This window comes from Mus caroli, chromosome 5 (genome assembly GCF_900094665.2).
Source record: "Mus caroli chromosome 5, CAROLI_EIJ_v1.1, whole genome shotgun sequence".
Classification (NCBI taxonomy): domain Eukaryota; kingdom Metazoa; phylum Chordata; class Mammalia; order Rodentia; family Muridae; genus Mus; species Mus caroli.
Window position 1 is genome coordinate 30898551 of NC_034574.1, and position 12822 is coordinate 30911372.

General features: G+C 48.4%; 1 protein-coding gene across 4 annotated transcripts in view; it reads left to right on the forward strand.

The window, feature by feature from the left end:
- Afap1 (actin filament associated protein 1) overlaps positions 1-12822 on the forward strand; it is a 110360-nt gene that overhangs the window by 62123 nt on the left and 35415 nt on the right. For all 4 annotated transcript variants that reach the window (XM_021163597.1, XM_029477636.1, XM_021163595.2 and 1 more), the window contains exons 7-8: positions 7166-7267; positions 7624-7705. In XM_021163597.1, coding sequence (XP_021019256.1) covers positions 7166-7267; positions 7624-7705 — 184 coding nt within the window. The remainder of the gene's footprint in view (positions 1-7165; positions 7268-7623; positions 7706-12822) is intronic.

The following is a 12822-nucleotide window of genomic DNA, read 5'->3' on the forward strand; positions in this document are numbered from 1 at the left end:
GATGATCTACCGTGGTCCATCTAGGCATCAAGGTCGGTTTTCTGGCTTGATGGAGGCTTTGCTTTTGAGTGATGGACAGCTGGCCCTTCCCTCTTTTTATCCTTCCTCCTGTAATTTGTTTTTTAAAACTAAGTTTTAAAACCTTTTTATTGGTTCTCTGTGAACTTTGTATCATGCTCCCCAGTCTGCCTCATCGCTCCCTCTACTCCCTTCCTGTGATCTTAGCCTGTCCGTTCACTAAAGGAGAGAAGGGGCAGTTGTGCAATGGGTGGTGTTCCTGGTGGCTCTTTCTTTCTTGGGTTCCTCTCCTGGCTGTCTGGACTCTCCTTCCATGCTTGGTGTTCTCTGTTCCTTAAGGAGCACTGGGTAGGAATGGCCTGAACCATGGTGGCTCCTGTTCACCCTCTGTTCTGCAGTGTGCTGAGCTCCAAGCTCCCTTCTAACTGCTTCACATCTGACATGAAGTCACTCCGAGGCCTTGAGCAGCTGGCGAACAGACCAGAGAAACAACACGTTTCAAGATGCTGATGGACTGAAATGACCTCATATCCCCCTTCCCCCTGTGTGAGCTACTTGCAAACAGAGGCGCTTAGCTAATTACAGCATGACGACTCCACTCATGAATGGTAGTTAATTGCGAGGAGTTTAATTTTAGTGTATTTCTTACAAGGGATGTAAATGATACCAGGCGAGAGATCTTTTTCTGAGGAGTTTGAATTGATTGCTCTGTTGTAATGTTTGCTCTTTTACTTCTGCAGTACCAGGGCTTGAGGAGTTCTACCCATGAAAGTCAAAATGATTACCCAGCACTCAGCCCTAAGGAGTGCTCCCCGCAAACTCAGGGAGCATTGTGGAGGAGTGGGTGGGAAGACTGGATACTCCAGAAGTAGGGTGGGGGGCTCACAAGGCCCTGCTCCCCCTTGAGGGATTATAGTTAAGGTCTGCCCACGGGAAGGGTGTGGTACTGCACTCTTTTTCTGAGGATTTTTAAGCAGTTAATGGTTGCCCCAGGAGGGAGGGACATTTTCTTCAGTAATGAGCCACTGGTCCCATGCCTCTGCTCCTGTGAGTCACTATGCAAGCTTCTGTAACTAACCCTGATAAAACTCACTAGGTCCCAAGGTAACAAACAGATGTGGGGCAAGTTAGGGAGAGAAGGGACAGCTGGGGAGGGGAAGAGAGGGCAACAGGGTGACTATGGTAAAAATTATCTACATGTGTGACATGCGCTCACTAAGAAATCTATTGTGTATAATTAACATTAATATATGCTAACGAGTCAATGACAAAAAGGTGTTGGCCATAGGATCCTAATTGTCTCAGCCTAGCAGAGCCTAAGATAGTCTAGCTCCTTCCACATCCACCACTGGACAAGTTACCTTATCAGAACCGCGATTTTAACTATTTTTATTATTATTATTATTATTATTATTATTATGTGTGTGTGTGTTCATATGTGGTGGTGGGCATGCTGAAGGGCAGAGGACAATGTAATTTCTCTTCTTCGACTGTGGGACCCTGGGCTTGAACCCAGCTTGTCAGGTTTGTACAGTGGGTGATTTTCCCTGCCGAGCCGCAGAGGGGTTATTTTAAAAACACGACTCTGAATCATTCGTAATTGTTGGGAACCTGAAAGACTTTATGGTTTTTTTTTGCTTTGTATTTTTCTAAATGCTGCCCTATGCTGATAGGATTGAGACCTGCCCTTGCTTAACTCTCCCTGCTCAGGGACCTTCTGTTTTGGTGTCTAGAACCACGAACTCCTGTGTCTCTTGAGGGGACAAGAAGTGGAGGGGGATGGGATGATGGGTATGAGCCTCCATCTTGTCATTTCCTTTTACATCACAGAAGTGGGTGTTTTGTTTTGTTTTAGCAGGGGAGGGGCTGGAGAGATGGCTCGGTTAGGCGTGTACACTGCTCTGGCAGAGCACCCAGGTTCAGTTGGAAGCACCTATATACGTGGCTCACAGCTGCCTGTAACTCCAGCTCCACTGGGAGACGACACCTTTGACCTCCACAGACATCTGCACTCACATGCATGCACACACACAGGCACACACAATACATACAAGTAAGATAAACTAAGTCTTTTTTTTTTTTTAATTAAATAGAAAAAATTGAAAGCCCATTTCCTCTAGCACAGGCCTTCTGAAAATGGAGTTCCTGGGAGTGTAGAACCACCATCTTACTCTGCTTCCTGAGAAGCCAGGCCTGCCCACCACCATGGTTCTCAGGTTTGGTGTCACTGTCACTGGAATGTTTAAGTGGCTTTATTCTTAGGCTTCCAGCGGATGATGGTGCAGTACTGGTGCAGGGGGGCAGCCTTCTTGTTCATTGTCTGTCATCTATCCAATGCCATTTATCCAAAAGCTGCTGTCTTTTGTTGGATTGAAGCACTTGGGTCAGCTCTTCACCCCTGTGGCCCTCTGGCTGCATGCTCTTTGTGGCCTGTTCTCTCCACTTTGGGAGCTCTGGTCCAGTGTGCCCTCATGTTCACTTTAATCTTGGTTTCCATTCTAGAACTTTCTGGATGTTCTTTGTCATCATGTCTGTCTGAAATCCCATCAGTCTGTCCACCACCCTCCGCTTCATTGGCTGTTTAATATGTATAACAGGCAATTCTGTTATAGCTGTTTTAGTGTCTGGTCATTCCGGCACTGGGGTCATCTTTGTATTGCTTCTGAATTTGCCCCAGGAATCTGCACAGGCTTTGGGATGTGTGGAAGAAAACCACAGAGACTACCCTCTGCTATTTCCCAAGAGCCAGGTGTAGCCCTGTTCCCAACAGTCCCTCGTTGTTAGGCACCATAGACTGTGGCCATGTTGCTTTGCTTCATATTACTCCTGCCTTCAGAATGGGTGCTATGTTTTCACAGGAGTATGGCAGGGGACCAGAAAGCTGGCAAGAGGCCTGAGGTCTCTCATGGACAGTGGACCAGGTGGCCAGCTTTCTGGAGCAGCCTTCAGGTCTCTTTAGGTCTAGCTTGCCAGACTCTCTGCTCTGGGCTCAGCCTCCACTCGTGACTATGGTATCCCTTTGATCCTGGAAGCTGGAACCTTCCTTCCTGATGGGCACTTGCCGTGCAACTGAACTTCCTTGGCAAAGCAGACACCTTGTGCTGGATGAAGTGCTCCACATCTCGGGACCCTGTCTCCTCCCTGCCTGCCTTTCGGCCTCCTTATCACCTCCAAAATGATGGGAGGGCTGAGGGGTGAGAACTGGCTCCTGTAGGCCCTTGGGCACCTAAGTTTTGCTTGGTTACTCTGTCATCTCTGGCTCCATCTGTGGTCAGCCAAGAGGGCAGCTGCGGAGAGCCTCTTTTCTCCAGGCAGGGGGAGCCCTTTTCTTCCAAGGCCCCTTCATCTTTAGGGTTCCCTTCCCTGTGGCTTCGCAGTGTCTCCACACTCAGATGACTTTGAAAAGTGCTACGACTTTGCTTTTGGGTTTTTTGGTTTCTCCAGCTTGTTTTGTGTTGTCAGGGTGGTGGTTAGATGTGCTGTTCTGTGTGGTGACAGTGAGATACCACGTGCCCTGTTCATTGTCTCGGCAGAAGGTCTTGGTTTTGTCAGTTATGTAATAAACTTTGGGCTCAGCTGATTTTTCTACAATATGACTTTCTGCTTTATTATTTTAGTTTTTAAAATTCTTTTTTTTTTTTTAAAGACAGTGTCTTAATAAGTAACCCTGGTGCCCCAGGAACCCAAGGCATTGAGTTCAGGTCTCATATATGCTGGGGACACTCTTCCGCTGAGTGATCTCATTGTCACTGTGAGTCGCTAAGGAAGTGCTTTTCCACTCTCTACTGGGAATTGTTTTATAAATAAAGGCAAGTATCTCATCACCGAAGACTACTGTTATCAAGGCTTGTTTAGGGTTTATGATCCAGCCGTAGATGTTTAGAAATAGTTTTAATAGAACAATGAAAAATCCTCCAGTTAGAACTCACTTGCCCTTGCAAAGCAGGATATACACAAGGCAGCATTTGACCAGCATGCAATGCTATTTGCCCTTCTGCCAAAAGTACCCACCAGAGCCATGAATGTGTCTTGTCTGCCTGTTACATCCACCACCCTCAGCCCTTGCCAGAAGCCCATCTCTATGCGTGCATGCTTGTGTCTATCCACATGAATGTTCATGTGTGTACAGAAGCTGCAGACATGAGCCTCTCTGCAGAGGTCAAACACAAGACACGAGCCAGCATTCCCAGAAGCAGCATGATCATGTTTCCATAAAAATGTGCAGAGACTGTGCTTCTGGGGTGGAGGGCTTAAGTTAAAAGCAAACAAAAATGCCACAGAGTGTTTGGTTGTGTGGAGGAGTCGTGAATTTTCAATTCCAATGTCATTCTTTTAAGTGCACTTTGACCTTCTCACACTATACATAGACATATACCTCGAGTGGCAGGGCCTTCCTTTATCATTTTGGAACGGACCCTGCAGGTGCCTTTGGGAGATGCAGAGGTCAGTGAACGAAGCAGCCTGATTTCTTCCACTGGTGGGACCCCCGTGGAAACAAGACCACCCGGGCTCACTGTCCCACAGGGTGCTTTGTCTGTGGTCTGGACAGGGAAAGACAGTCTCACAATGCCAAGGTGACTTCTCTGCTCTTGGCCTGCCCCAGGTGGGTGTCTGGGTCTCTCTGGGTTGCCTCGTGCCCATCCCAGCACTGCACAACACATGGCTCTGATCCACAAGGGAGCTGAGTTCTAGGTGAGAGAGAAGTGAGTCACCAGAGAAGCAAGTATGGCCCCCTGAGTGTTGCAAGTGTGTGAGGTAAACTCCTGGGAGCTTGGGAAGAGGCTGTCACGAGCAAGCTCTGATGGCCAGGTGTCATCTTCTTCCTCCAGAAGGCCTGGCCTGGGAAGAAAGAGGTTGAAGTGTGCATATGCCCGGTGCCATTTTTCTCTATGCTTTTGTGATTTGTGACATCGGTGCAGAGGATTTGGCCACATGGCTTTTACTTAATCCTGTCTCTTTTCTATGTTTTTATTGGCTCAGTTAAAAAAAAATTATAGAAAATCTCAGGGCCAGTTTGTCCTCGTTGTATACTTTTTCCGTCTCATAAAGACCTTCAAAAGATGTTGCTGCTGGGCAAAGTGTCACACACCGTTAATGGCACCTCTGCATGTGGGAAGCAGAGGGAGTTGTGCATCTCTGTGAGGATGAGCTGTGCTCAGTCAAGAGAACACAATGCCCTCCAGGGGGCAGTATACCCAGAGCCAAACAGGCAGGAGACACACAGAGGCACACACACAGAGGCACACACACACACACACACACACACAGAGTCAGGCAGACAGGCAGACACACACACACAGGGCCATACAGACAAACACACATGCACAGAGTTACACAGACAGGCAGACACACACACAAACACACTGACATACAGACACACAGACAAATAGACAAAATCAAAAGACAGGCAGATATACACTGACATACAGACACACAGACACACATACATATGCAGGGCCACACAGACAAACACACATACACAGAGTCACATAGACATGCAGACACACACACAAACGCACTGACATATGGACACACAGACAGACACATACACACACAGGGCCACACAGACAAACATACATGCACCGAGTCACACAGACAGGCAGACACACACACAAACACATTGACATACACACACACACGCAGAGACACACAGACACACACACTGGCAGACATGTGCACGTACACACACAGCACCTGCCTCCACCAGGGCTGGTAGGAATAAGTGCAAGCACACTAGCACATGCTTCCCCCAAGGCCAGGGAACAGCAAAGGGAAGGAAGACAGCTAAGCTTCCCCAGACCACGCCTTTGCAGCCACGGTTTGGAGTGTGGGCTTTGCAGCCACGGTTTGGAGTGCGGGCTTTGGTAAGAATGAAGAACTCATCAAGTTCACGGTTATGTGTGTAATTGCAGCCAATTTTCTTAGTTAAAGCTATAATTACAAGCTGAGGTTCCCGGAGGCCTGGTGCAGGAGAAGTGTGGGCTGGGGCACTTCTCGTCTGCCCACCACAGGGGTGCCCACCACGGCCTTTCTCAGTGGCATTGGGTGTTGCTTTGTGGAGTTTAGCTAAAGTGTGTAAATTTGTAAGAGGCTCGGCCTTGCTCAGGTGGTGAGCGGGGGAGCTGGACTTGAACTCCCCTGCTCCAAGTGTGTTTCTTTCCCAGAGAAAGGCTAGTCCTGTTCTACTTATTTATTTATTTATTTATTTATTTATTTATTTATTTATTTATTTACAGTTCTAAGGGTGGGAAGTCCCTGATTCAGGTGCTGGCTGACTGAGGAGGCTGTGACGGCCTGTGCTCCCCCTGGCACATAGTTCTTAGTCGCTGTGTCCTATACACACAGGGCATGGGAGCTCTCTGAGGTCTGAGCCATTGGCAGAGGCTTAGCTCCCCGTCCCTGTTATCTTCTAACCCCCCATTCCAAGGCTGCTGCTGTGGGGTTTAATTTTCAACATGAATTTGGAGGAACAGAAGCATCTAGGACATGATATTTGTGTTCCTTGGAGGAGGAGGAGGAGGAGGAGGCTCAGGTCAGAACAGTTCATTATTCTGCCAAGGTGAAAGCCAGGCAGCAGAGCCATTAGCCCTGGTTGTGGAGTCCCTCCCTCCTCACGCTGTAGTCGTCCTGTCCATCTGTCTCTCCTTACACTGACCAAGTTCAGTCTCCTTCCTCAGACCCAAGAGGGCCATGTGACTGGGCCCCTACACCTGTTGTCCAGTTTCTTCTTCCCTGCCCTGTTCTCCCTAGCCACACAACACTCTAGGGGCTCCTTAAACACTTGTCATCTGCTGCAGGGCCTTTGCACCACTGTCCTCTCTGCCTAAAAGCCTTTCTGTCCTCAGTTCACGTGGCCCTCAGCTAACATAGCTCATGTGTCATCCTGGTGCAGCGCCCTGGCTCTGCAGTAGCTGACAGTTTCCTGTGAAAGGGGCACCTTTTATTCTTATAGCTCCGTCATCTGTCAGACATCACCTTTCTGAGAAAAGGTTTATTTTTTTATTTAATTTTTAATTATGTGTATGTGCTGTTGACCCCTCGAGTTCTCCTGCCACACCGTAGGCATCTGTCTGCCCATATAGGACTACACCCATCACCTGGATCCCCCTGCCTCTGGTCAGGCTCAGACTGTGTCTCACTTCCACAGGTAATCAAAGAAGCCTACAGTGGCTGTAGCGGGCCCGTGGATCCGGAATGTTCTCCACCGCCCAGCACCAGCGCCCCTGTGAACAAGGCAGAACTGGAGAAGGTGAGGGACGCCAGTTCTCACTCAGCTCTTTGTCTCCTTCATGGTGTCTCCTCCCTGTGCATACAGATGAACTATATGTATTTATGGGGAATTGTTGAGACATGTAAGTGCATGTGTTCAGTTTATTGGCTAGCCAGGCTGTCCCTCATGCCCGCCACCTCAGACCTCAATCCTTTCATCTGGAATTGCCAGTTTAATCACGTTGTGTGAGAGCCGAAACACTTCTTCTGTGGAGTGTTGAGCACTCTTTCAGCCCATGCACCCTTTAACTTTGGAGATAACATTTCGCTTTCCACCGTACCTCACCACGTCTGCATGACCGCTGTGGGAATAATGTGATCCTTATGTCCTTATAGAAACTGTCTTCAGAGAGGCCCAGCTCTGATGGAGAAGGTGGTGTGGAAAACGGAGTCACCACGTGTAATGGAAAAGAACAAGGTGAGACTCTAACACGTGCCAAGAATATCTGAAGTCACAAAGCGGGTTGCCATGCTAGGTGTGACTGTGCGGGAAACCTTTGTGCTTTGGCCGGGCAGGTGCCACTGCCCTCTGTCCCCAAGGACACAAGGAAGGCCTCTTCATTTGCAACAGCCCAGAATCTTTCTTTCTTCCCAGCTTCATTTAAATTATCGCTAAACCATAAAAAAGTACATATACCACAGACTTTATAATCCTTGACCATCTCAAAGTGTTCTGTAGACATTAACTATACACATACAGTGCTGTGTAGCCATCACTTGCATCTATCTCTGGAACTTTCTGTCTTCACAAATCAAAACCTAGTTTTCATGAAACCTAAGTCCCTCACCCCCTCCTTAGCCCTGGCAATCAGTGTTCTGCTTTCTGTCTCTCTGCGTTCTACACGCTGGGGGCCTCATGCAAGTGCAGTGCTGTGCTACTTGTCTGGTGGCAGCTGGCTCATTTCACCTGGTGTGATGTCTTCAAGGTTCATCCATATTGTACTGTGTGTCAGCCTTTCCTTCCTTTTCAAGACTGAATAACATTCCATTCTATGGGCCACTTCTTACCCATTCATCTGCCAGTGAGTGGTACTTGTGTTGCTTCTAGCCGTTGGCTATTGATAGCAGAACAGCTCTGAACATGGATGTGCAGGGGTTATAGTCTTGTTTTTAAACTTGACTTTATAGCAAGGCAGATGATGTTCAGTAAAACCTGCCAACTTTGACTTAGCTGACCTATGAACTTTAATATACCCCTACAGCAAGTCACCATCACCACAACAAGAGACAGCCTGCATGTCTGTCACCCCACTGTTCCTTCACATTCCTCTTTGTCACTGCTGCCCCAAGCTACCCCAGGTAGCTGCTGCTGTTTCCAGCTTGCACTTGGGATCTGGGGTGCATTGCCTATTGGGAGTTTCCTTTCTGTATCTCAGTACACCTTGATTTGCAGTGTGAGAGCCGCTGCTCAGCCTTCCCTGTGGAGATAAACTCTGCTGGTCACCTACTGGCCAATGCCAGGACACACAGTGACTGGGGACATTCTGACTCCCGGGTAGGACTTTTCATGGACATGTGACTCCATGTCTCCCAGGAACCTAACCAGAAGTGGGGTTGCAAGGTTGAACCTTCTCGTAGGATCGCTGCCCCTGGCTGGCCTGCAGTCTTTCCCTGGTATTGCACAGATGTGTGATGGTGTGCAGCTGTGGCCTCCCCAGTGGGTGAGGTAGACATTCTCTGGTAGAATGTCTCCTCAGATCCTTTGCCCATATTTCTGTGGAGTTGTTATTGAGCTTTTAGAGGCCTCTTCATACTCTTCCTGTGTGCCATTTATAAAATGTGTTTCCTATGGACTGTCCCCATCTGTGTGGCTAGACATTTTACTCCTGAGTGTGTGTTGAAGTGCAGGTAGGTGGAGGGAGCTGGAGCTCTGTGGACCCAAGTGCCTGTGCCCTCATCTGTGCCACTCACGTGTGATGAGTGCTTCTACCTAAGAATAAATCATGTGCTGCGCCGGCAGCTGTCCCAGCCCTGAGAATTCTGGAGCCAGACAATGCCACAGTTCACCCCGGAAGGTCACACTGTCTCTTTCTTCACTGCGGTTTTCTAACACAGTCCAGTCTGAATGTAATTTTAGTCCTGTCCCCTGGGAGCTACTACCAGTCATGTCATATATAATGAAGACCTCGGAGCCAGAAGCTATCTTTAACTTCTGCTCTGAGGTGGGACACCCTGTGGTCTCTGGGCTCCAGCTTTGCTGTCTGGCTCCTTTCTTCCCTTTTGGCTATTTTGTTGTTGTTGTTGTTTTTTTTTTTTGTTGTTGTGAGATGGTTTTTTCACCTAGGCCGATCTCAACCTCATGGATTCAAGCTGTTTGTTGTCCAACCTCAGCCTTCCAAGCTAGGACCTCAGAGGTGCCACACATCAGGTGACTGTTTCGATGCTGAGGTGGGACAGGCATGGTTGACAGCTCAGTTTTCTTACTATTCCCCAGCCCCCATGAACCTGTGTGATTGCTCCATTCCTATGGAGTAGTGTGCCTGTTGGATAATTCATGTAGGTTTTGATTTTGCCCCCAGGAATCTACTGTTCACTCCTTTAAAAGGAAAAGTCTTTATTATGTAGGTGTGAGTGTGTTTTCAGGTGCCTGTGTGGAGACCAGAAAATAGCTTTGGATCTCGAATTAGAAGTGAGGTACGCGTCCTCAGTGTTGGGTCTGAACTCAGATTCTCCAGAGGAGCGGTATACACTGATGAGCAGGAAGCTGTCTCCGCAGCCCCTCCTGTACTGTTTAACAAGAACAGCGCTGCAAGTTTGGGAACGAGCAGCTGGCCTGGCTCACACATTTTCCTTTTGTCTGACACTGTGCTTGCTTGTCAAAGATGACAAGGGAGCTTCCTGGTCCAGATGCACCCTAAGCACCTTGTACCCTTGTTCTTGACCCTGACTGTTCTCTGCTTCGCAGTGGAGGGATGTGAGTGGAGCTCTCTTTAGCTTGGTCCTTTGTGATAGTTTGTGGTGGTCACAGACAGGAAGCCTGCACCCCTCCATGCTATGGCCTCACTGGAGAAGGCTGTGGTCAAAGCTATAGCTCTGCTCTGAGACATTCTTTATTTTTTTTTCATGGTGAGCCCCACTATAGACACTGGGGAGTCCTATAGCAGATACAGGGAAAGATGACAGAAGTCCCAGGCTGTAGAAACTTCACTGCCCTAACCAGTGCTTGTGTGGCTTTGAGACAAAGCCCTCAGTGGGGGTGTCTGTGGGTGAACTTGTTGAACCAGAGGTCTGATGATGTCACCTCTCCCTCCCCTTACTACCCCTAGACTAGACAGAAAATCATTTCATTTCCATCTCCGTAGAAAAAAGCAGGCTGGCTAGGTTTGTGACATTCACACACTGAAGTATGTCTTCATCACTAGGGCATTAGTCTTGGCCATCTGTGCCCTTTGACCCCTTCCACTGTTCTGCCATGTAACCTCACTGACTTGAGAGTTCTCTATTGACTTTTGGATTTAATCATGTGCTAAATCCTGCCCCTTTCCCACTGAATCCCTTCAAAGGGTCCTTGATGGCTTTTCTGTCATATCCCTACATAGAGACCTTTCTTCCAAGGAAGACATAGGCTATGCCTTAGGAGTTGGAGGCAGGAGCTTTGCTGGCAGGAGCTGGTGTCCGTTCTGGTGAGTGTGAATTCCACTCTCACCTGCTGCCTGAGTGGAAGGGTTACCCCGGGGCAGAGCCTGTGGAGGGTGTCTCTGGTCACCTCACTTGGGAGTGGGAGGCAATGACGTTGTTCATCTGCAGGTTCCTGGGGATCCGCTGATGAAGCCAAACACTGTCTCTTCTGCCCACTGTGGCTTGGCTGGACTGAAGGAGAAATAATCCAAATCTCTGGCCCCAGGCTTCTGTCTAGTGGAGGGGGAAGGCCTGGGTCTTCCCACCAAGACCTTGGCTAGGTTCTCATTACTTAGTAAGTAGATGTGAGTCTAAGAGCAAGGAAAAGGCAGTGCACAGACATTCCCATGGGTATTTCAGGGAACCTTAATCTGGTTTATTTAAAATAAGTCAAAAAAAATATCTGTGTTGTAAAGACACAGGGAGAAGGCTGGGGTGCACACCGCAGAGGCTCGAGATGAAGGCCACAGGCAGAGCTACTTACTCCCTGGGGGCCTTTCTTCCTGGCTTGTGTCCTCAAGTGTTCTGTGCACACATAGTCTATAAAAGGGTGTTATTTTAGATCAGTCATTGACATGAGGCCTCATTTAACCTCTGTAGGCATGAAGTTTTTGCAACCTACTTTTAATAAGGGTTCAATCTCTTCTCTAGCCCACCACCCAGCAGAGTTAGTGGAAGAGAAAAGTTATTAGGATACGGGGGAAAGTGAACCTGTTCCCCAGTAGGTTCTTTGGGGCCAAGCTTGATCTGCTTGGGCAGCAATTCAGTCCCGTAGCAAACACCAAATACAATTCAGCAACTACAAATCCGTCCTGTAGGCAGGCAGACAGCAGGCATGAACCAGCAGCTACAGTCCAGTCCTTTTAGCAAGCAAACACCAGGCAGCTGTAGTTCAGTCCTGAAGAAACTGCCCACAGAAGCAGCAAGCTGCTACAAGAACCTCAGGAGCAGTTCTTAGGCAAGTTTCTCTCAATGGCAGTCTTACAAGTAAGTTGAGCTCAACAAGATTATGTAAGGCGAACCAATACATGTGTGTCATTAGTGAAGAAAAGTGAGGCAGGGCAAACCAAACCAATGCTCAGTGCTCGTCTCCCACTGTCTGTGGGATCATGTTTATACTTCTTCGTCAAGGGTCCCTTCATGTGTCTGCTGTATCCAAACATTCTATTACCTGCGTCTGATTCAGGAAAACAGCCTTTCACATGTTTGCTTTAGCAACACATCCTTTTACCTGTGTGCCCCAGCAAAGCATCATTTGACATAACTAACTTTCCAAAGAAACCAGAAGTTTCCACTTCAAACCTACCTCATTAGGACTCCTGTCTCCAAATACCGTCACTCCTCGGGGCAGTATTGTGGGGCCAGGGCAGGAACGTTGAGCATGGAATGTTAGGTTTGCCCTCCAGTTCTCCATGGCCTCCTATTTTAGCTGCAGTATGGCAGGCAGCTCTTTCCTCAGGCACTGCTCCTTACCTTTACGCCAGGGGGGGAGGCAAGGATTTCACCTACTGACTTCAGGGGGCAGGCAGGGTGGAAGTAGAAACGGGGACTGTTTTCTCGTCTTCACCAAAGAGGACTGGGGGCCTCCTTGAGAGTGAGCACGTTTGTTTAGGGGAGGAGTTGGGGAATTCTTCTGTAACTCATTCCATGCTCCTAGGTGTTCTGTCTCTGGAAGGATTCCATGGGACCTGCTGGGTTCACTTGTTCCTGGGAAAGGAGCCTGGATGCCCATTGCATTCTAAAAGGGTTTGTGTGTTGTTCCAAAGGACTGAAGGGTTGCACTAGGTGTGTAGCGAGCGAGGTGATGCTGCATGGGTCTTGATGTAGAACTGCAGCCCAGGGAGGCTGCGTTTCAGTGGAAGAGACCCTTGGGAAAGCCTCACACCCAGCTCTAGCATGTGACATTTTTTTTTTTTT